This window comes from Seriola lalandi, unplaced genomic scaffold (genome assembly GCF_002814215.2).
Source record: "Seriola lalandi dorsalis isolate HSWRI2012SDOR001 ecotype SW California unplaced genomic scaffold, Sedor1 jcf7180002054424, whole genome shotgun sequence".
Taxonomy (NCBI): Eukaryota; Metazoa; Chordata; class Actinopteri; order Carangiformes; family Carangidae; genus Seriola; species Seriola lalandi.
The window spans coordinates 78,791-101,282 of record NW_019524977.1 but is presented as its reverse complement, the minus strand read 5'-3'; the positions used below and the strand labels follow the sequence as shown (position 1 = coordinate 101,282).

General features: G+C 40.1%; 2 protein-coding genes across 3 annotated transcripts; one reads left to right on the top strand and one right to left on the bottom strand.

The window, feature by feature from the left end:
• Positions 1 to 2,556: 2,556 nt before the first annotated feature.
• Positions 2,557 to 7,791, top strand: eva1bb (eva-1 homolog Bb (C. elegans)). The gene is given in 4 exon segments (XM_087175172.1): positions 2,557 to 2,876; positions 4,843 to 4,969; positions 5,588 to 5,767; positions 5,770 to 7,791. Coding segments are annotated over 3 exon segments (483 nt in total). The 5' UTR covers positions 2,557 to 2,876; positions 4,843 to 4,902; the 3' UTR covers positions 6,006 to 7,791.
• An 841-nt stretch (positions 7,792 to 8,632) lies between these two features.
• On the bottom strand, positions 8,633 to 20,934 carry thrap3b (thyroid hormone receptor associated protein 3b). Of its 2 annotated transcripts, XR_015437511.1 has the most exons (12): positions 20,554 to 20,934; positions 17,404 to 17,564; positions 14,628 to 15,434; positions 13,104 to 13,709; positions 12,531 to 12,697; positions 12,231 to 12,342; positions 12,058 to 12,133; positions 11,113 to 11,294; positions 10,701 to 10,932; positions 10,505 to 10,578; positions 10,198 to 10,347; positions 9,810 to 9,949 (listed from the first exon to the last, which is right to left on the bottom strand). XR_015437511.1 is itself a non-coding variant. In XM_023410372.2 (11 exons), exons 2-11 carry the CDS (start codon positions 17,529 to 17,531, stop codon positions 9,719 to 9,721), a joined length of 2,691 nt encoding a protein of 896 aa, XP_023266140.1. In that variant the 5' UTR covers positions 17,532 to 17,564; positions 20,554 to 20,932; the 3' UTR covers positions 8,633 to 9,718. The 2 variants fall into 2 exon arrangements, 1 of the variants encoding a protein (XP_023266140.1); XM_023410372.2 differs by lacking the exon at positions 10,505 to 10,578 and having other exon boundaries at positions 8,633 to 9,949; positions 20,554 to 20,932.
• Positions 20,935 to 22,492: the final 1,558 nt, after the last annotated feature.

The following is a 22,492-nucleotide window of genomic DNA, read 5'->3' as shown; positions in this document are numbered from 1 at the left end:
GTTTGTGAAGCCATTTGTCATTTTGACCTGAAACTATCAATTGATTATTGAAATAGTTGCTGATTAATTTTCTTTTAATCAATTTATCAGCTAATTGTTGCAGCTCTAGAAATAACAAACCTTTTTTGATGAAGAATAGTAAGTCAGATGTTCCACAGTGGAGAAATAATCTGGTCAGCGCCATCTGGTGGACACACTGATGACGACACTGTTTCTGGGAGTTAAAAAACAATGAATTCAGTTTCCTCAAAAAGATGCGAACACTGTTACAATAGTTACTGATTTTCATGGTGCACAAACATTAAAAAAACATTTTCTTAATATATAAAGATGCTGATGAGCTTTCTTAAAAATAACATAAATGTTAGATTCAAATGAAAAGAAGTTTTCTGTCAGCACCTAAAATTTCTGTAATTATCTACCAGGGGGATTTTGGGCTGAGTCATGTAGTGATGGAGGCATCATTCAACATAAGCTGACAGTGACTGTGTCTTCAGCAAATTTAATAAAGTCATACAGACTTTGGCGAGAAAGAAAGTGTTTCTGCAAGAAAATGAGGCCCAAAGAAAAGCTGATGAAAAATGAAATAAATTAATTCTCCTGCCAAAAACCTGTTACTGTACAACTCCTTTATAACATCATGAGGTTCCATTATAACAACTTTACAACAACTCAGTTATAACAGCTTTATAATCACTCCATTTCAACTGCTTCATATTGACTCCATTATAAGGCTCCGTCGTCATAACTTTTTAATGACGCCATTATAACAACTCTGTTATAACAACTCCATTATAACAACTTTCTGACTCCATCACATTAATTGCGTTACATCACAGAACTGGTTTATTTAAATAAAATGGAACATGTCACAGTTAGCAGTCAGTGTGTTTTTCCTGTTGAATAATCCTGACATGCATCACAAAGCCCGTGTGTGTGTGTGTGTGTGTGTGTGTGTGTGTGTGTGTGTGTGTGTGTGAAACCAGAGATAATAACTGTCCATAAGCAGGAAAACATAAGTCATGATCAGATCAAAACAAGCCGTCATGTTTCCACAGCTTCCACCTCGCAAACGTTCCTGCTGCAAGCTTCAGTCAGCCGTCACTGAAGGGAAGAGAGTGTTTCACCCCAGTGTTCTCCTCATACACAAATACGACTGGGAATGTGAGGAATCTGTTATTCCTACAGAGAGTCAGGAAGAGGACAGGCCTGACACAACACAGGCAGCTGGAGCAGATAGACCCTCACTGTGGATGGATGGGTGTGCACTCAGTAGCTGGATCATTTACACTGTGAAACTACATTAAATTAAGAGGAGTATTCATACAGGAATGTCTCCTGGCAGTTGGATCATTGTTTTTAGGGACACTGACTGACAGCCACCCACATAATGACTGTTTACTGCTCTGCTGAAAACACCAGCCAGTGCCACATCAACACTCAGTCAACTCAGAATAACACTTTACAGAGGCCGGACCACAGAAACCATTCTACAATACACAACAGCCTGGGTCAGTCCCACACACTCAGTCAGACAAACACTGAGATCCTCTTTTAAACTACTGAATAACGTGTATCTACTTACTTCTGTTCTTTTACTTGTGAACTACAATCACCTCCTCCTCCACTGGTTACATCCCAGGTTATCCAGAGTCAGAAAATATGAACCACTTGTGTGACATTTTGTCATAATTGCTGTGTCTTCAGTAATGACTAAAAAGTGTTTTGTGAGGTTATTGTGACCTTGAACTTTGACCACCAAAATCTAATCAGTTCATCCCTGAGTCCAGGTGAATGTTTGTGCCAAATCTGAAGAAGTTCAGTCAAGGTGTTACTGAGATATCGTGTCCAAGAGAATGAGATGGACGGACAACCTGAAAAGAAAATGGCTGCTGCCGTGACTGTCCAAGAAATAACTGTTTAATCTTTAACATTGTGATCTTAATCTATCATCTATAGTAGTTATATCTGTCAGATAAATGATGGTGGAACAAGTAAAAGCCAGAACAGTACACTGTAAAAATACTCAATTACAACGACAGTGAAAATGTTACTCAAGTAAAAGCAGCTAAATACTAAAAGTACTTAATGCAGGAAAATTGAGCCAGTTTTACTATTAGATATTATATCATTAATAAGTGAAGTATTATTTACTGTGGTATATTGCATTATATTGAATGAGTAACGGTATTAAGTGGGATAAAATGGAAATTTTAGTACAATAGTTGAATAAATGTACTTTCAATTTTCTGAAGATAAAGTGAATGAAGTCAAAGTTCAGTATTTGCCTGAGACCTGTAGCAGTTCAGTTCTGTTGTAAATGTTCTTAATGACTTAACTGAACAACAGCACCTGCTGCTCTGTCTAATTAACAAACTGTCATTAACACTAACTGTTACTGCTGATCTCCGCCTCAGATTAAAATACAAAGAGTCTAATTAACCGTCAAGCCCCCGAAGCACCACGGCCCTCTGCCCATGGCAGCCGACGAGCTATTTCCTGTCCCACCCTCCTGCTGAACAGTGAACAGAGCTCAGTGTGGTGAGTCCAGCAGGGAGAGTCACCTCCCTCCGGTCAGAGAGGCTCAGACCTGCACTGGGGCAGAATCAGTCCAGTAACAGTGGGGACTTTTATTTTGGAGTCTGGTGGCAGTTTCACTTTATCTCTGAGGCGAAGGAGACGCCTCCTTTACAACAGTCTGGACTCTGGCTGGTCGTCCTCCCTGTGGAGGATGAGAGGATCATAGTGAGGAGCTGCTCCTCTTTTCCAGACTCTGAGAGACCCAAAACCTCTTTCTGTCCGAGATGGATCTGACAGACCAGGTCCAGATCTGGATCTAAGTTCTCTGTTTGAGTTAGTGAAGCTCCAGGACCGAGGTGAGTGATGTTCTGACTTAAAATGATCTCATGTTAAATATGTTTAATTCTCAAGTAAATCAAGCTTTTATTGCAGAGGGCAGACTTCCTGTCTCTCAGACATTTTCACAAATTCAGATTTTACCACATTACTTCAGTTACTGCGAGTTAATGAACTGGCTCATTAGTGGAGCTTGTTCTAAACCCGATTATAGCAGCAGTAGATACAACAAGCTCAGAGTCATTAACTGTGAATATCAATCCACAGAGGAAACTGTCACATGTTTGATTCTCTCTGCAGATTCATGTCGTACTGACAGACATTGTCAGCAGGGTCGACTACTGTAAAACAACATGTCTTATTTCACCGGTGTCAGGTTTCATCTTTTGACTTAAACAGGCTGATCTGAGCAGGAAGTGTGGGGGGTTGAACTGGACTGAGTTTTATGGGGTCACATAAACAGCTTCAGCCGCCGGGCTTCACATGCGTAGTTAGAAAAGTTATTGGATGTGTCTGGAAATGTTGGTGTTAAATCCGTTAAATCATAAAACAGACATTTGTCTCCCTCTGGTATTTATGAGTAAACGTCAGTGCAAACTGTGTGTCATGAATAAATATGTGTTATTGTGTAAGTAAGAAAACAGTAGTGTGACTGTGTTTCTATGAGGACTTTTAAAAAACATATTGGTGTCTGCATAAATATTCATCTGCACATTATATCTACTGTAAAAAATCTCCTAGTTATCAAGTTCTGTCTGTAATGAAGTCTGAAGAGTTTTATTTAAAACAAATGACGAATCTGCTGAGGACGGAGGATATTTAAAAAATCAACCTGCTTCAAGACACTTCAAGAAATTAGTGTGTGTGAATGAAAGTGATGTAGGTGATTAGACTGGAATTAAGAGAAAAATAAACGTCATTATAAAAAATACCTGAAAAAATGTAATTGACCTAGAAATAATAACGTCTAATTTCTCCTATAAACATAAATTACAAACAAAAAGACGTGATAAGAAGGTGATGAAGTCTGATAACCAGTCTGATGTGTGGACATGTAAAACCAACAGTCTTTAATTAAAACAGTCTGTTGACTTGTTTGACTTTACACGAGCTGAACTGAAAACTTAATTACCCACTTATGTGGTTCAGGTCTGGGGGCAGTAAATTGAGGGTGCAGATGGAGTCATGCTTCTTCTCTGTGAGTTAAACGACCGGTTCCCAGAAGTCCATGGACCAGGAGTCCGACACCAGAGAAACTACCAGCGTAACTGTCCTTTAAAAAAGAAAAAGAGTGAACGGGGTCTGCCAAGAGTCAGCAGGATAAAGATCAGGGCGGGGGGCCGAGCGACACCCCCCCACCCCCCCCAGCAGTGAGGGTTCATTCTCCCCAGAGAGAAGCAGCAGAAAGAAAAACATTCGGCTCCCATGCACATTGTTGTTGTAATGGGGGGGGGGGGGGGGGGGGCTTTACTGTAACCGTGCGACCATCTGTGACCAACAGGGTTTCAGACCAGATCCCAGACCTCAGCCCAGTCCAGGTCTCAGTCTCTCAGTCCTGGTTCAGGTCTGAGATTCTCCATCGGTTGTGACTGAGAGATCTCAAACTGTTGGATCATGATGTATTGAACAGATGCTCATTGTTCCAGAGGATGAACCCTTATGATTTTTCTGATCACATGACTTTTACTATGTGAAATCTGTCATTTCACTTTTTCTGTGGGAAAAATATTCTGATTTCCTTGAGAGCGGAAAAGAGCCATGATGTCATAAACATAAACATCCTATCAGACATAGAGCCTCACACTGCTGTCCTCACCAAAATGTCCCTCTCTGTTGACCTCTGACCTCTGACACTGGTTTAAATCACAGGAATGATGGGTGGAGCTCAGGTTTTTGGATGAGCTCAGATTTCCACAGTGGATTTACTAAACTAAACTAAACTGTCTGAACTTAACTAAACTAAACTTGTGTTTTTTTTATTGACAGGATCTTCAGGAGCTCAGAGAGTAAAACCTCCTGGTCGATATCCGAACCACAGTGACCCTGATGGAGCCTGTGAAGAAAGACATGGAGCTGCTCAGTAACAGCATGGCCACCTACGCTCACATCAAAGGTAAAGGTTCAACCTGGGGCTCAGGAGTCTTTAAAGGAGTCGTGACATGAATGTATGGGGTCAAATTATTATACACCAAATTATCAATCATCAATTATTCTTTCTCAAATACCAAATAGTGAACAGTTTTACCTCTGAAGGCTGTAAAACTGTTAAAAGATGAGAAGACTAACACCACTCTATAAAGCTAAAGGCAGCAACCATTTAGCTTAGCATATAAACTGGAAACAGGATCTGCTGCTCAGAAACAGTAGAAGAAAAATAAACAGAGTTCAGCCAAACCCATCAAACGTCATTTACTTCCAGTGGTAGAAGAATTCACATCACTTACTGAAGTTAAAGAATAGATGCAAAGTCCAAAACTGAAAACACAATTTGACATTCTCAGAGGACATCAGGGTTATGACTGTGATCAAAGCAGAACAGGAAGTGGCAAAAAGTACCTTTAACTGTACTTCAGTCCAGTACCTGAGTGAGTTTACCTGTTGTTGTTTACCTGTTATTGTTTACCTGTTGTTTTTTTTTACATATTATTGTTCACCTGTCATTGTTTACCTATTATTGTTTACCTGTTGTTGTCTACCAGTTGTTGTTGTTGACTGTCTTCTGTCCATGCAGCCAATCCAGAGAGCTTCGCCCTCTACTTCATGATGGGCGTCTGTTTCGGGCTGCTCATGGCACTCTGCCTCCTGGTGGCTGCCATCGCCTGCAGGACTCACCGCCACCGCAGACTGCCTCCCTCCCCCGAGAGGAGGCAGCTGAAGGAGTCCAGCGAGGAAGAGGAAGAGGAGGAGGAGGAGAGGAGAGCATCGCAGACGAGGATGGGGAGGAGGCAGAGATCCCCAGAGTGACTGTCGGGCCGATGACGTCTAATAGTTCTCTGATGAGTGTTGATGTGTTCGCTTCAGCTGACGAGCTGGAGAAGGCGAGACGTCTGGAGGAGAGAGAGCGAATCGTCAGGGAGATCTGGAGGAACGGGCAGCCGGACATCCTGGTCACAGGGACGGGGACAATAGGACGAGTCCATTACCACTGACAGACACTGAGAAAGACTCTTCATGACTGAAGGACAGAGAGAGTTCACTGATGAACACATGAATATCAGTTCACTCATCATGAGGAGAAACACTCCACATGTGAAAAAGGTTTCATAATGTCTCATGTTTAATGTTTAATGTCTTGTGTGGGAGGGATGGAGCTTTTTAACATCAAAGGTTATCTCAGCTCAGATATGGGGCTTCAAACCGATGGGGTTTGAAATACATTTACATTTACCAGTCAACAGTCAATGAACTAACTGTAGGCCGTGGATTGATTCCTGACTGAGAGAGGTGTACAGGTGTTTCTCCAGATCTGTGGCTGAAATAAAAGACTTCATCTAAGTCATATTTCTCAAGTGATAAAAACACGACTGAACAACTTTCTTCATCTGAGGTTCAAAACACAATCAAAGATCACATACCATTCTTTTTGCAGGAAGATCAAGTTCAATGACCTCAGATCACCTGTGATTTAATGTAAGAAGTTGAATACAGCTTCAAACAAAGCAATCAGAATACAGCTACAAATTTACCAATTACAATACGGCTGCAAATCTACAATTTAGCAGCTAAGGTTACTGACATTTATCATGTTGCATTCACCTAAGAATCATTATGTTGTCAATTGTTTAATTTTTCATAGTTAAAGTAACTGTTACTGATTCATTTCATAACAATATTAAACTAGTGATGGTCAGAATTAGCAGTTAATGTTGTTATCACTGGGCTAGTCTTTCCCACAGAAACCCTCCAGTCTTTTTCCAGCCTTTACATCAGCTTGTGTCTGTTTCCACAAATCCCAGTAGCTCCCTCTCAGTCCAGCTACAACACTGCCCACTCTCTGGTAAAGACTTGTCTGTTTGTCCTGTAAATATGATTCTCGGTTGATTACATGTTTCAGAAACATATTTTGTGTCTGCTACAGAAAATAATACATACACTTCTATAGGTTGACATATACGTTCCTTCACTTTCTTACAGAACATTAGAGGAGCATATTAATATCAATCTCATGTCTGTAGGTAAATATGAAGCAAATGGTTAGCTTAGCATAGCATAAAGACTGGAAACAGGAGGAAACCGCTAGTTCAGCTCTGTCCAAAGTATAAAAACAATTCAAAGGTGGATGTGTGGAGCCAGGAGGGGGGTTGACTGTAAGTTACTGAATCTGAATCCTTACTCCCTTACCAAATCTTATTAGGTTTACCTGTGAATTAACTCTAACATAAACATGTCTAACCACCAGAAAGCAGAAATACTAGTTTTAGTGGCAGCATTGTCAATGTTCAAAGATTGAGAGAAGAGGAGAGATAAAATATTTGATAAGAGATTTGTTAGTGTTGGAGCTGAACTAATGAGGTATGTTGTAAATGTTGTAACAGGCTGTCAGAACCATCTCTACCATCCAGTCACTTGACCCCCCCTTGTGTCTCCACTGACTTTACATTGGTGTGACATCATGCTTATAAAAGTCACTTCTCTAGCATCTGGGAAAGTTTGACAAACATTAAATCTCCATGATTTAAAAAATCTTACCACAAAGTTTCCATGGCAGATTCTTCTCTGCAGTATCACTGCATCATGGTTTTGTACAGATTATATGAACAAGATAACCCTCAGGCAGAGCCAGGCTAGCTGTTTCCCCGTTTCCAGTCTTTATGCTAAGTTAAGCTAAGATATTAAGATTAAGATATTAATGTTCTTCATGTGTAGCTTGTATAACATTTAAAACATTATTTACTTACTGGCTGTAATAACAAATACAATATTGTCGTTTTTGTATTTTGTCTCCTTCATCAAATGTAAAGGGTTTGGTTTTTGGCTAAAAACTAAAAGCTACTTCAGTTCAGCTTTACATGAAAAGGTTTAAACATGTCTGAGGGAAAAAAACTTGTTAAAGGTTTTGTAGATTAATGTCACTGCCAACCACACTCAAGACACAGCCATTAGTCCACATTAGCACTGCCTGATACGCTCCAAAGCAATGCTAACAGCTAGCCAGCTAGAAATAGCAACATTTGCCAATCCATTCAAAATATGGCAAGTTAGCTAATGTTAGCATGCTACTGTAGCCGTCACTAACAAAAACAGACATGTAACATTATGAACCATCAAGTTACCTACACATGGAGGAGAAGAAACAGTTGAGTCCAGCTGTCCACCTTGATCTTCAGCAGCTCGTAGGTCTCTCCTCTCAGTAAATCCAGACCAGTACTGAGTCCAGGTCAGATAACACTGAGGGAGCCGGTCCACAGCCGATCGAGATTTGACCCGGTGGTCCTCATGTCCCCTCTCTGATCTGATCTTCCTTTGTAGGGGCCTTTCAGAGAAAGACGTGGTTTCTTCTATGGAGGACAGTTTGGACTGTTTTCTCATTTATTATTGACTGTTGTCTCCTTAATTTACAATGACGTCAGATACATAGAAATACACAAAGTTAAAATACCGCAAATCTCATTTACTGAACCTTCAACAGATTAAGAAGTGAGGTCTGTATGTGGAAAACAATAGGGACATAAAGCTACAACAAAACTCATTATCACAAACTACATTTGGCTGTTTATTTTTCCTTTTTGTTTATCTCATGGAAAAAGTATAAATCTCAAAAATCACACTTACAGAATTGCCCTGAATCAAAGAAAATTTTATTGAAAATTAAAAGACAAGTAATTCAAAGCTCTTGAACAGTAAAAAAGTTTTCAGCTTCTGATTAATCAAAAAAAAAAAAAAATGAAGTCCTACAGTTGTGTTTAGTACATGCAGAATGTACAGTCAATGTGGGACAAAGCAGCACAGAGAGATTCACAAAACTAGTTTGTGTCAACTCCTCAAAAATACACATCTTTTGCCTCTTGACAAATTGTTTTGTCACAAATTTTTCATGTTCAGGTTCAATGACAGGGTTAAACTGCAGGTCCAAAAAGAACCACATTCAGTTTCTATTTTCCCTCCTCCTGACATTAAGATTACAATAATTTAGGTTGTATAATTCTATACATGTATTATGTCTTTTTTATTAAAAATCTAAACAAAGGAAACCACTTATCTCCACTGAGATCAGAGGCAGGAAAAGCCGTTTATCTGTCTAAAGCAAATCAGGGGATTCTGGTGCCAATTGTTTTTAACTGAAAACAGCCACAATCAATGAGAATATACTTTAGCACACACAATGTCTTCACTTCCTAATGAGACAGACAGGTGAAGTGAAAAGGCTTGGATAATATAAGTGACAAATATCAAGCGTCCAGGGGTTCAACAGATAATAACTGTTATGTTTGATCGTTTGACAACAACTGATTGGTCCCATGGAGCGAGGTATGAATCAAACGTTTCATGCAGTCACATCAAAGATTAATCACAGCCCCAAACAAAGAAACAAACAGAAGAACAGTTCTACCTCTCCCAGCTGGGCTGTACCTTCAAACAGGCTACACAAGTACACACTACTATAGTTTTATTTTCTAAGGCACAAACGCTTTTATTTTGTTTTCAGAGAACTTTGATGCCTCAGTAATCTCTCTCTCCACATGTGAGTCATCAGCTGCAAAACAAATCCAACACATAAAGAACACTGAAATTAAACTTGTCACAGACAGAAGGAACTGAGTCACTTGCAGTTCTTTCTTCACTTTAACCGTTAATGACATGAAATGGAGAAAAATTAAGAACCTCTTCATCATCATGTGATGCTGATGGATGATGTAGCAGTTTACTGCTTCAAGCCAGCGGCGGAATCTCCGGCCATCTTGGCGTCTTTATGGTCGACTTCTATGTGGTCATCTCCCAGCTCCCCTTCCTCCCCCCCCTGGAACATGTCATGGGTCCACTTCGGGCTGCTGCCCCCCTTCCTGTAAACGAAGCGTCCTCTACGAGCCGGGAACGAACCGCGGCCTCTTCCACGGTTGTCGACCCAGGTTTTCTCTCCGTCACGATCGTCGTGCTGGAAGAGAAACAAGAAAGGTTAAAGGTCAAGATGAAGAAAAACCCAGTGAAGGTTGGAATCTTCTTGATGATTATTTTAAGCTCATTTACAGTGTTTAAATAAATAATACATAAGAACTTGAAAATGTTTGAATAAATATGATGTTCTAAACTGGTTCAGAAAAAGGGTTTCAACAAATGATCCATCTTCGTTATCATTAAACATTTATATATGAATTAAATGAATCAGCAGCTGCAGAGTCTCACCAGGTAATACTTCCTGCTCTTGGGCGTGTACTCAGGATCCCACTCCTCCTCTGGGGGGCGCACTGGAGGGTTCATATTGGCAGGGTTTCCATTGCTGTTGTTGCCTGGATAATTTCCCCTGTTCCAGCCTCTTCCTCTGACTCTGGGGAACTGAAATCAAAACAACAGTCACATGATGTAGAATAAGATGGAGGAATATGTTGATAAACCTGGTTTAAGTCAGACTCAAACAAACCCAGAGCCACGACACAACTGATGGATCAGGGTTTAGTTCAGTGATGAGGTTTCACTGGTTTCACTACATTACCTTAGTAAAAACCAGGTAGTGCATGGATTATGTATGAGAGTGTCATCATCATTATCATCATCCACATTATGATCCTTAGCATTAGGAGGAGGGAACAGAGCAGAGAATTCAGTGTACTGTGATGTCATTAGGACAGAGAATTACAAGAAGAAACGCAAACAGCAGCAGAAGAAATTAAGCTCAGACAGGAACTTACAAATCCACGTCCTCGGCCTCGCTCCGGGCCATGGCCCTCGTAATCTCGAGGGCCTCTGTCTCCAGGTCCACTGCAGTCCCGTGGAGGATAACGAGAGTGACTGTAGCCCTCCTCCGAGTGCTCCATCCCCTCCCCCATGTACTCTTTACCTCTGAAAGGTGGTGGATAGGGGGATGGAGAGGAAGAGGAGGAAGAGGAGGATGGGGAGCGATCCCGCTTCTTCTTACCCTTCCTGTGAGAAAAACATGGCCGTCATTAAAATGGAGATGAGTTTTACAGGTATGAAAGTGACATAGAGATATGAAGAGCAACGTGTGGAAGTGGTTACTATGGTTTCAAAGAGACAGGACTCTGTCCAGGTCCCACAGACTCCAGGTCTGTGGTGAGTCACTGAAGAACTGATGGGACGTACTTGGATTTCTTGTGGTGTTTCCCAGATTTCTCAGAGGACCTCTCCCTGCTCGGCCCTCGGGAGCCTCCTGGGCTCCTGCCGCCTTCACGCTTGTAGTCTCGCTCTTTCCCTGCAAACCTCTTACGTCTTTCAATATCCAGCCGAAGGTCCATCACGTCACCTTTGAACTTTTTACTTGTATCCTGCAGAGAGATTCGTGTTTATTTACCACAGCACCAATACTACTGTAATACTGAATGAAGAAATCAAGTGCACACATTCTCACAGATTCATATTCATATATATCATGTATACTATGTTGAACATGTCATACATACATATATATATGTATATATATACTGACATACATATACACATACATATACATAGAGGTTATTAAATAGTTGATCAACTAATAAAAAAATTATAATAAAAAGCTGCAAAACAAACACAGATGTACAACATATGAAAGTATTGTGTTCCCTCTAGTAAAGATAAAACGTGAATATTGACAATTCTTGAATTACATATTCTATTACTATGATCAGTAATTAATTGGCAGTAAATACTATGTGTAGTAAAATACAACACTCTTCTGTACAGTATCTGTGGTAACCAGCAGCATGCATGTAGCAGAGTAACTGAATTTCACAGCTGTTTTGTGGCTTGATTTTTGTCTTTTTAGGAAAAATACTTACAAGGTAAAGGCACTGATAACGTCCCTTGAGAGGCTCGGACTCAGGACCTTAATTCACTTCCTTTTAGCCTTTGCTTGGGTTCGTATCTACCCAATCAATAACCATATCTCATAGGCTGGGGGGCTTGCTTGGCACTTACAAAACACAATTGGGCTCTTTTGATTTAGAAATATGCATCCTTTGAAAGAAAAGCACAAAGCTGAACACTGCTGCTTTGGATCGACTCAAATTTGCTCCAAATACGTCAAATTTCAAAAGTGCTGGTCACCTTGTAGCTCGTCTCGTCCACATCCTCAAACAGGTGAGAGTGCCTCTTAAAGGCACTGGGGGAAACATCGATTCTCCTGAGAGGAGGGAAACGTCACTTCATGTCATTTATTGATTATTATTAAAAATGCTTTGATGAGTAAATTACACATGATCAGATAGGTGTTGGTGTACCTGTGGATTTCTGGGCTCTTCCTTGGCTTCATCATTTCTACCTCTGCAGCTTTTCTTTGGTACATGGCAAACCGCTCACTTAAAGTGATGTCAGAGGAGCGGAAGTGTTGAGCTGCAAAGTCACAACACAACAGTTTTATTCACACAGATGAGTGGTAACCATGGTGACTAACTTTTATATGTGTGTGTGTATATATATATATATATATATATATATATATATATATATATGTATAAAACATTAACAACTGTCCTGTTGTCTGTCCCCTGGAGTCTGGACCAGCTCAGATCATACTGTACCTTTGATGTAGTGAACGATTGAGACTATGTGCTGAGCGAACAGCTCTGACGGGCTGCGGCGAAGCTGTGAAGACTGAATGTGCTGGAAAATGGAACGAAACTCTGGATCTTTCTTCGAGGTATTCAGCAGATCTCTGGGCAGGAGTCGATCTTTACTCAGAGACGAACTGAGAACACACCAGTGAGGAACTTTTATGTTAATTTTCAATTTGCACATGAAAAACCTGAGTGAAAATTTAAAAAACATTTTTACACTTGACTGAGGTTCAAAAGTCTGATCATTAGTAAAAGGGAAGTTTAACCTACAGTTCCTATTGTTACTGATTCCAATGTCTTCACTGCAATGACCAACGAAGTAACCAACAATTGTCATGAAACATAAAGGTACAATGAGAAGCTCAAAGAGACAGAAAAATGTCTGAATCCAGAGAAAATGAGTTCATCTGCTGTTTGACAGGAGAAAGTTTATGACTACCCGATACAGGATTAACATGAAGTTTAACGAGGAGGCTGACGGAGACGTGGTCTTGTATTGGGGTCAGTACAGTGTATGAATGGCAGTTCTACACTTACCTGGGAATTTCATCTAAAGAACCAATTTTGAGCTCAAAGTCTTCCCTTGAAGCCGACAGTCGTCGTACGGGCGACTCTTCACGAGGAGGGAAAGCTCCAGGAAACAGTGGGCGGTCTTTCTCTCTGGAAGTGGTGGGAGGGGTCGGACTCCTCCTGGACTTTTCTTTCTTCTCCTTCTTCTTGGACTTCTCCTCTTTCTTTGAGCTGTGCTTGCGGCTTCGGTACAAATCCTCCTCCATGTGATCTACAGGCTCTGCCTCTTCAGCTTCTCTCCGGCTCTTCTCTTTCACTGACGGGTAGGACGTCGAATAGTTCGGCTCGTCCCCCCATTTCCCGAAAAGGTCCCGAGCTGTCAAGGTGGGTTTGATGTCGCCGTCCTCCTCGATGTCCCGTTCTTTCAGCCCGTGAGACTTGAGGAATTCCTCCTCTCCGGCATCAAAGAAGGGATGAGCCTTGTCTTCCTTGGAGTCCGTGAAAGAGGAGGACGAGATGTTGAACATGTCTCCTGACTTGTTTCCTTTGTCTGGTTCTCTGTCTGCAGCGCTCTGCTCCTTATCTCGACCGTTCTCCTTCTCCTGCTTTTTGTTTTTATTCTCTGCCAAGAACCTGGAACAGAGAACCACACTGAGCTAGAGAAGCTGCCAGGCCAGGAACACCACTAATATACTTAGAGTAATTAACGCTTTAAAGTCTCATACAAATAACGACAGAGGAAACAACACAAGTACAACATAAACTGACAAACTGAAAGTGAGAAGTGTTACACACACCAGGGATGGGCTGGTCAACTGTCTTTACTGTCTATATTGGACTGGAACATCTTCTGACTGAAATGTTTTTAAGTCTAAATCATTAATATTATTATATAATAATATCATCTTTCCTTGCTCCAAACATTAGTGCAAGTACTGAGAGTTTTCATTTTTCACTACACACAGTAACAGTGACATGTTTGTATCTGAAAATCTGAAACGATACAAGCTTTTAACAGAAATATGATAAAAAGTCAACCAATCAGAGGCATTGAGCAAACGCTGTCCTTTCTAAAAACTAACCCTTTAAAAAAGACTGACCAGCTCTTGATTATTTATTGTCAGCATTAATTATTATCCTTTCAGTCGACATGGAAACACACCACCCTAACTGTTCTGAACAATGTTGATTTACCCTCTTTATCCTTTTCATTCCCACCTTCATTTCACTGACTGGACTTAAAAATATCAGAAAAAAGCCCATCCCTGATGCAAACAGGACACAGCAGGACTCACATTGCAGTAATTATACTCACGTAACCACCATCGTCCTAAGTAAGAGGGATTTCATACAACTTCCTGTACAGAAAATATCCGGCTACATGTTCAATGCTCTTAAACTCAGGAGTCTTATGATTCCTGTTGAACATGATTTCTTCCAAGGATCTTTGAAAAAGGCTAAACATGTTTGAAAGATAACGTTCATAGTTTGTTAGGACAATAAAAATGAAAACGATGTGATTGGATGTAAATAAGTGAGTGACAGACATACTTCTTGAATGCAGCAGAGATCACACTCTTATCTCCAGCTTTGGCGTCTTCCTTTGAGAAGAAGCCGAAGCCACTGAAACAGGCTGTTTGTCCAGACTTTGTGGGGCTCTTTGTCGGAGGGGATGACGCGCTGCCGATGGTTTTCCACAGAGGACCGCCTCCTCCCGGCCCTTTGCTCTCAGGGCCGGAGGCAGCGTCGTCTTTCTTGGGGCTGCCTCGTTTGGGGCTGCTGTCATAGTCGATCCATTTCCCTCCGGATGCCTTTTCGATGGCGCTGCCTTCAGCTGCCTGACCTGACTTATCCACCTGACTTTCTGTCGCCTTGTCTTTGTCCTTGGAGACGGGCTTGGCCTTGCTGCTACGATGGCGTGGAGATGAGGACCGGGATCGAGAGGAGTAGCTGGAGCGCCTGGAGCGCCGGGATCTGCCTGATGACGAGCGATCAGAGTAACGAGAGCGGCTCCGGCTGCCCGAGCGCTTCCTGGGGGTGCGGGAGCGTGAGCGCCCCCTCCTTGGACTGTGTGAGTGGTGGTCCTGGTCATAGTGGCGATCGTGCCAACCTCCACCTCCACCTCCACCTCCACCTCCACCTCCACCACCCTGCCAATTGGCTTTATAGTTGTAGCCACCGCCTCCTCCTCTGTTCTGGTAATGACCACGTTGGTAATAACCCCGGTTCCTGCCGCGGTAGTGGTACGGCCTCCTGTAGCCGCGGTTGTAGCCTCTGAAGCCCCCCCTGTTGTTCTGGTAGTCTCTGGTGGGATAGTTTCTGTAGGATGGAGAGTGAGAGCGGGAACGAGACCGAGAACTGAAGAGAAAAAAAGATAAGAAAATAACGTTAGCAAAGCTTTTAGTCGAGCCTCTTCATTTTCTCCAGGCTCAGACAGTACAAACCTACTTCTACTTCACATCAGTGAAACACAAGGAGTCTGGACAAGACACTGAATCAGCATCACCTGTCTGTGAACACCTGACCAAAACTGACATAAAATCTCCTGAAATTCAACTCATGGGTCATGTGATAAACAACAAAAACCATCTATGTGACAACTGAAACACCAGATGTGTCGCTTTTTCCAAAGTAAAGAATGAACCTTCCTTCAGTTTCCACTGAATCAAAGACAGAATTTACATTAAAGAGGAAAATGAACTGATTCAGAGTCAACTGCAGTAGAAGATCAGCTCCTCTACAAAACACTGACAGTCATTAATTCTGCTGAACCATCTGAACCATCACATGTTCCTGAAGGACGAGAAGTTCTCAGAATTCATTGAAGCAAAAATTCACAAAAAGAAACGATTTAGAAAAACACACATTATGTGGTTTCTTTACATATTGTAATTTATTTATTTACTTTCATTTTTACAGTGAATTCAATATTTATGTTCTGAAGTTTCTCACAGATTATAGTCAAAATAATTAACTGATTAATCCAGAAAATGAACAGATAAAATAATATTATTATTATATTAATATTATAAATAATATTAAATTATTTATACAAAATGATTGTATTATATTATTATACATTGTACTGTGTGAAGAGAATGATCATTCTGTTATCTGACCAGCAGATGGAGCCGTTGGCCCCTGCTGACAGCTACAGTGGAGAAAAGGAAACTTTTAACAACTTTTATTGTGATAATCTTTGAGATTGAAACATCACACTCCTTGGTTCTTCCTGTTTAATGACCTGCAATTGAACAACACTTCAGGGAAACAATCCTCCTCGACAACAGCAGTGATTAAATAAGGAAAGACACATAACATTAAATAAATTAAACATTATATTGACCATATTGGTTGACAAGTCTAACACAAATACAAATAATGACTGGAGAGTCTAAAATAAAGAGACTGAAGGTGAGCTGATGCAAATTGCTGGAGGCTTTTCATCAGCCTTTTTCCTTTCACTGGACAAAAGGAAAAACATTTATGCAAATCAAGAGAAAACCTAGAGTGAGCTGAGCCAAGCAATAGAAGCACAACAAAGCTATTATACTCTGACCTGGATGTCAGATATTAGGAGGGCATCAGAAACCACCTCTCTGAATACGACTACATTACAATATTTAATAGGACTCTTCCAAACCTTAATTTGCCAAATAAAACCTGGTGACAGAGCTGTACTCATTTCTAGGTTGAATCTATTGGATTTAATGTTAACTGTTTTTGCTTGACTATTTGTGGATGTTGTTGTTGTTGTCGTTTTACATTGAACATCTGTATATTTTTAGCCAATGGTAGGATATTATAAATTGTGTCGTTTCTGCTATTGACCGTTTTAATTACATTATACATGTAAAAGCTGAACTAGAAACAGGAGTGGAGAATTAGAAACAGCTATAAACTCTTTGTGCAACACATTAGTTTCATGCCTCATTTGAAACTATGTTAAATTGCATCGTCCCTATCAAATGAATAATTAAACTAAAACAAATAACTGTGAGACATTATCAGGGAGCACTAGTTGGACATGTTTCAAGTTTGGCTTAAACAAATATGCTAAAAGGTTTAAAAGGGATCCTGATGGAAACTGTGTAGGTAAGATAAGCCTTCCTTGTTGCTTTGTACAGTTTCAAGTCAGACAGACAATATCAACAAGTTATCTAGCTGATGTTTTTTCAAAGCAGGGACTAATATCAGAGCAGATTTTGTTTCATACAGTCAGGCTCACTGTTTATAAACTACATCATTTATAATAAAGGTCTTTGCTCTTCAGTTCATAATGTAAATAAAAAAGGGTTTGATGAAAGCAACCTGACAACAGATTTACCTGTAGCGACGTTTTCTAGATCTGGAGCGGGAGCGGCTTCTTGAGTGAGATCTGGAGTAGGATCTGGATCTGGACCTGGACCGTGATCTAGAGCGGGACTGAGCATGAGAATCCGGAGCCTTCGACATCTTTGCACTCAGGCCAGTGTCAATGTTCTTTTCCTTAAAAACAGAAAAACAAGTGAACAAGTGGCACTTATACTGGTGATGCTTGCACACAGAATGAATTTACTCAATGTTCAGGGACTGAAACAGAAACCAAAGGTCACACTGTTTAGGAAAAACAAACGAATCCTCCACATTAATCAGGATCGTCCAGCTACACAGAGCTGCTGACAGACCAGGACTGGACTCTGTACATGACACCTTGTTACCCGTCATCAAGACTTCTGCACCAAGCTGCACCAAACCTGCCATCAACTGCCCCTAAAGCCCCCACAGCCTCACATGACCTTGAACTGTCAGAGAAACATGAATCAAACACACAACATTAAACTGCAGCAACTAGAGAAGCATGAAATCACATGAGCTGACAGCAATTTCAGACAGGAGACCATCATGATGTTCAGACTCAACATCAGACACACTTCAACGTGAGTCCTCCCCCATCCCCCAATACAAAGTTATGTAACTTTGTATTCAAGTTCAAGAACCTGATTGTAGTCAATCAGGTTCAATAATCATTGTCATTCTGTTGTGTCTGATCAGAGCTCCCCATTAGTTCTGTGTGTGATTGTGTTTGTCTTGTTCAAAGTGAGAAAATTCCAATATCCTTAATATTAAAGATTTCATATAGTCTTTTGCAGCTAAAAATAATGCCAATGACTATCTTGTTCCCAAAATCCTTGAGACAGATAATCAAGATTAATGAATCACAATCCAATTGTATTTCATGCTTTTGAATTTTAAAAAAAGAAGTCAAGAAAATGTGATTTTCTTTTATCAACATGTTTCTGTCATAAGGAAAAATGTTAAATAAATAACCAGTTATTTTTACAATCTTACCAAACTAAACTGAATGTTTCTGGTCTGTTCTGCTGAGATGCTTGAGTGATATCTGAAAAAAAAAACCATTTCCTCTTCGAAGTGAAGATGCAGCACTAATCTCTAACACAGCTGCAGCGTGGAGAAGGAGAATGCGTCTCTGGTTCTAATGACATCAGGTTACTGTCCCCACTGTTCAAAGTCTCATGTTTGAATTTTATTTCAGGTTCCCTTTGAGAACCCATTCAGATGCATAACAGGGTCTTTCAGTGAATGTTGAGGAATGCCTCATTTATTTGGTGTTTGAACAGTTTCTACGTGAGAAACAATGGTTGTTCACATCTAAAGCACTTCAGCCAATCAAAAGGGACAAAAGCTCCTTACTGCTCTTCCTCTGAACATCAGACCTTCAATACACAGTTCAGGTGAGAAAAACCTGTTTGTTAGGGACCAGTCAGTCCTAGGTAAAGTTGGGGAAAACCAGTTTTTGTGAGTTTCTAATGAAGACAGGAGATTGATGTGTTTTATTTTAAATGTAAAATCAACATTAATAGTTTCATGACTGCATTCTCATCAGGTTTTACTGAGTTAAATACTCAGAGCTGTGCACAGTATAGTTTGTAGTCTAAAAACACATAGTTATAATACATAATAAGCCAACTAATAGTTTGGTATTTGAAGTGTTTGTATTCACAGCATTGTCCCTGGTGTTTGGGAAAGAACCTGCACTTTATTCATGACTTGAGTGATAATGACAGTGAGTCGACTCTCACCACAGTATCTGCTGTTCGCTGCTGAAGCTCAGTGACGTTAAACCAAAAACGGAAGTGAAAGCGAGTGTGAATAATTGCAAGTTTTCCATTTCATCACTGAACGCTGCCTCTGACTGTAAAGGAGGCAAAGACAGTCTCTGTGCTCTGCATCTAATGAACTTCCACGTGCAGTGACATGTAAATATGCCTATGTAGGTCTATTCTACTCTCTAGTACAGCTGCACAATTAATCTAAATATAATCAAAATCGCAGTGTGGCCAAGTGAAATATCCAAATTACAGGACATGCTATTGTCTTTATTAAAAGGTAAAACGTCCCAACATTGTTGTGCATTGTGGTGCTACAGAGACACCCAAGTCTACAAATCATATTCTCCAGTGTTAAAACTGCTAAAGGGAAGACAAGTTTAATTTGTTTGGTTGGTTGAGAGGAGGTTCACTCTATTAATCCCAAAGGGCATTTAAAAAGTGAGGCAGGTAAAAAAACAAATATTCATCCATCAATTCTATAATATCAGATAACTAATTAATACAACCATTGAATAAGTATTGCACATTATCCCAAATTCAATTGATTGATTTTCACCTGGTTGAACACGAACACAACCACACTGGGTCCAATGTTCAGTTTGGTCATTTTCTGTTGTTTGGTTAATTTTGTTAATCATTTCCATTTACAGCTCTAAGCAAATAGACAATATAAAGTGACCTGTGCACAACAGGCACCACTGAGTCAAGGATTAGTTATCTTGTATGAAATGTCAGATAATAAAAATGTAAAATGTCCTGTATTTTGTAAAGTGTGTAATTTCACAAACCTCAAGCTAATGTGTTCAGATTTCTTGTTTTGTCAAATCAACAGTCCAAAGATATTCAGTTTATCATGGAAGACTAAAGAAACTGGGGAAAAAAAACAACTTCAAATGATGGATTTTAAAAATAGCAGCATGATCAATTTCAATTTCATTAATTGTTGCAGCTCTATATCAGATAACTGTTTAACAAAATTGTTGCTAATGTATTAGACTGTATTCAAAACAAAATACAAGCCACACAAATAATTTTATCTAACGAGAGTTCACTAACAGAAGCCTCAGTGGGTTCAACGTTCAGTTCATCATTTTCTGATGTTTTTCAGTTAATGTTAATGATCGACATCTGAAGCTGAGTGTAAAGACACAGTATCAGGTTAAAATATAAACTGATGAAATAACGTCCACTATATTTGGAGTTAGTTTAGTTTAAAGTCACGCTGCAGTGACATTAATGAAGTCAACACTGACTTTGCTCCTGAAAGCACAACCGTTAAGACACTTAACTACTCAATAGTTAACCGTCTCCAGCCAACTTTAACTACCGAGCAAAGCTCCGACATGACGCCGGGTCGCAATTACCTTTCTACTGTCTTCAGCAGACCGGACGAGCCTGGATGTTAACGAGTAAATGTTTGCAGAAGTGGAGCAGCCTTTGAGGCCAGGTTGCCTGGCTGGTCGTCCGGTCCCTCCTTCCTGGTTTTACCGTGCAGAGACCAACCAACGGACGTTAGCAATCTAGCTTCTTAGCAGCAGCGCGGTTACCAACGAGCTGGGCAAACACAGCGGACTGGCCCTTCTGAAGAGGCCGGAGTTCGGACTGCTTTGTCAGCCCGGCTGAACATATCAGGGACTGTTTATCTGCGGCTGTAAATTGTGCTAAATGTTTGTTTTTGGCGGGCGTCGAGATTTGACACCAGCTAACGATCGATTAGCTCACGATGCTATCTATAGTCGATCGCTGCGTCCGAATCACGCGAGACTTTGTGTGACTTGGCGAGAAGGCTGGTTTGTTTACACTAGAGATGAAATGTAATAGGGCTCATTACGTGAGCTGTAGCCTATGTCTCATTTCTGTACCACCTGTGGCACAGTTAAATACACAGGTGTGTGCAAGTTACATTTTTATTAAATCTTAACCCCTTCAGCAAACAGTCTTGAAACGAGTTTTTTGAGAATTTTAAAAAGCAGGGAAAATAATTTGAGCACTTTACCTAGCAGGGCTGGATTACCACCACACTCCTCATATTATAACATGATGTGAAATAAAAATTTGTTAAAAATTTTCAACACTGAATATCATCTGTAATGCCTCCTCCATCCTCCATCTTGCTCACTTGTCTTGTAGAAGGTCAACATCTGGTTCTAAGACCTTCAATAGTTTATTATAAATGACAGATGACAGAAAACCTCAGATTCCTGACGTAAAAAGTAACAGTGCATTTAATTTGGAAGGAATACTTGTTTCTTCTGTTGCTGACAAACAAAAGAAACTAAAGGACTTTGACCGTTGTTGCTGCCTGTGAAATGTTTCTTTATTTGAACTTCACCCGAACGCTGTCTTGTAGCAGCTTCAGCAGTCTTCACTGTAGAGCTGTGGACTATTTTTACCAGACTGAGCCACATAATGCCTCCTATCACAGAGACAGAGAGTTACTAAAGTTACATACTGTCTGTTTTATTGGAAGCATGAGAGTCAGTAATAAACATCAGATCTATTTCAAAGACTCTGTTCATGTGAGTGTTGTAAGAATCCTTCTGATGGTTTCACCTTGAGGTGATCAGTCATTTATTTCTATAGGATAAATAATATGTCAATATCTATTCAAATAATTTTAGAGGGACGCCTCTCAAGGCATGTTATGCAACAAAATATAGAAAAGCAAATCATTTAAATAAGAGCACAAACTGAATCACTGGCTTCCTCGTCGGTGTCACCTGTTGACCTTAGTGAAAGGAAAGTAATCCTGAACATCTAGACTGGAGTTCAGCCGTAATCTTCCTGTCGAACACACAACATTTACTCTTTATTCATTTATTGTCATTGTGTCTTTATCAACATTTACGTCTGTTTTCTTCCTCAGTTACAGACGTTCAGTCAGACATGCCAAACAACATGTCAGTGCACAAAGACAACAACATGTATTTATACATGAAGAACAAGTATAATATGTAAATGCAGTCCAATAATATTTCATATCCACTGTCTGAGGACAATAACAATGACAGTCTGCACCACGCTCATGGATAAGTACGAGTGACTGCAGTATTCAGTATTAATATCATAACATAATGTTATGATATGGTTTTTACTTCCCTTTTTTTATTTAACATGACTTGTATGTTCCTTGTTTTTCTCCTTTTCCGCTTGTTCTTTGTTGGTTGACTGAGAAAATGTAAAAATTCTCTTGTTTAATTCTTTTTCTTCTATTTTTCTTTTTATACTTCTACTTTATTTTCCTTTTCAAATCCTATTTATGTCTTTTTGTATTTTACTGTTGTCTTGTTTCTTGTGTATCTT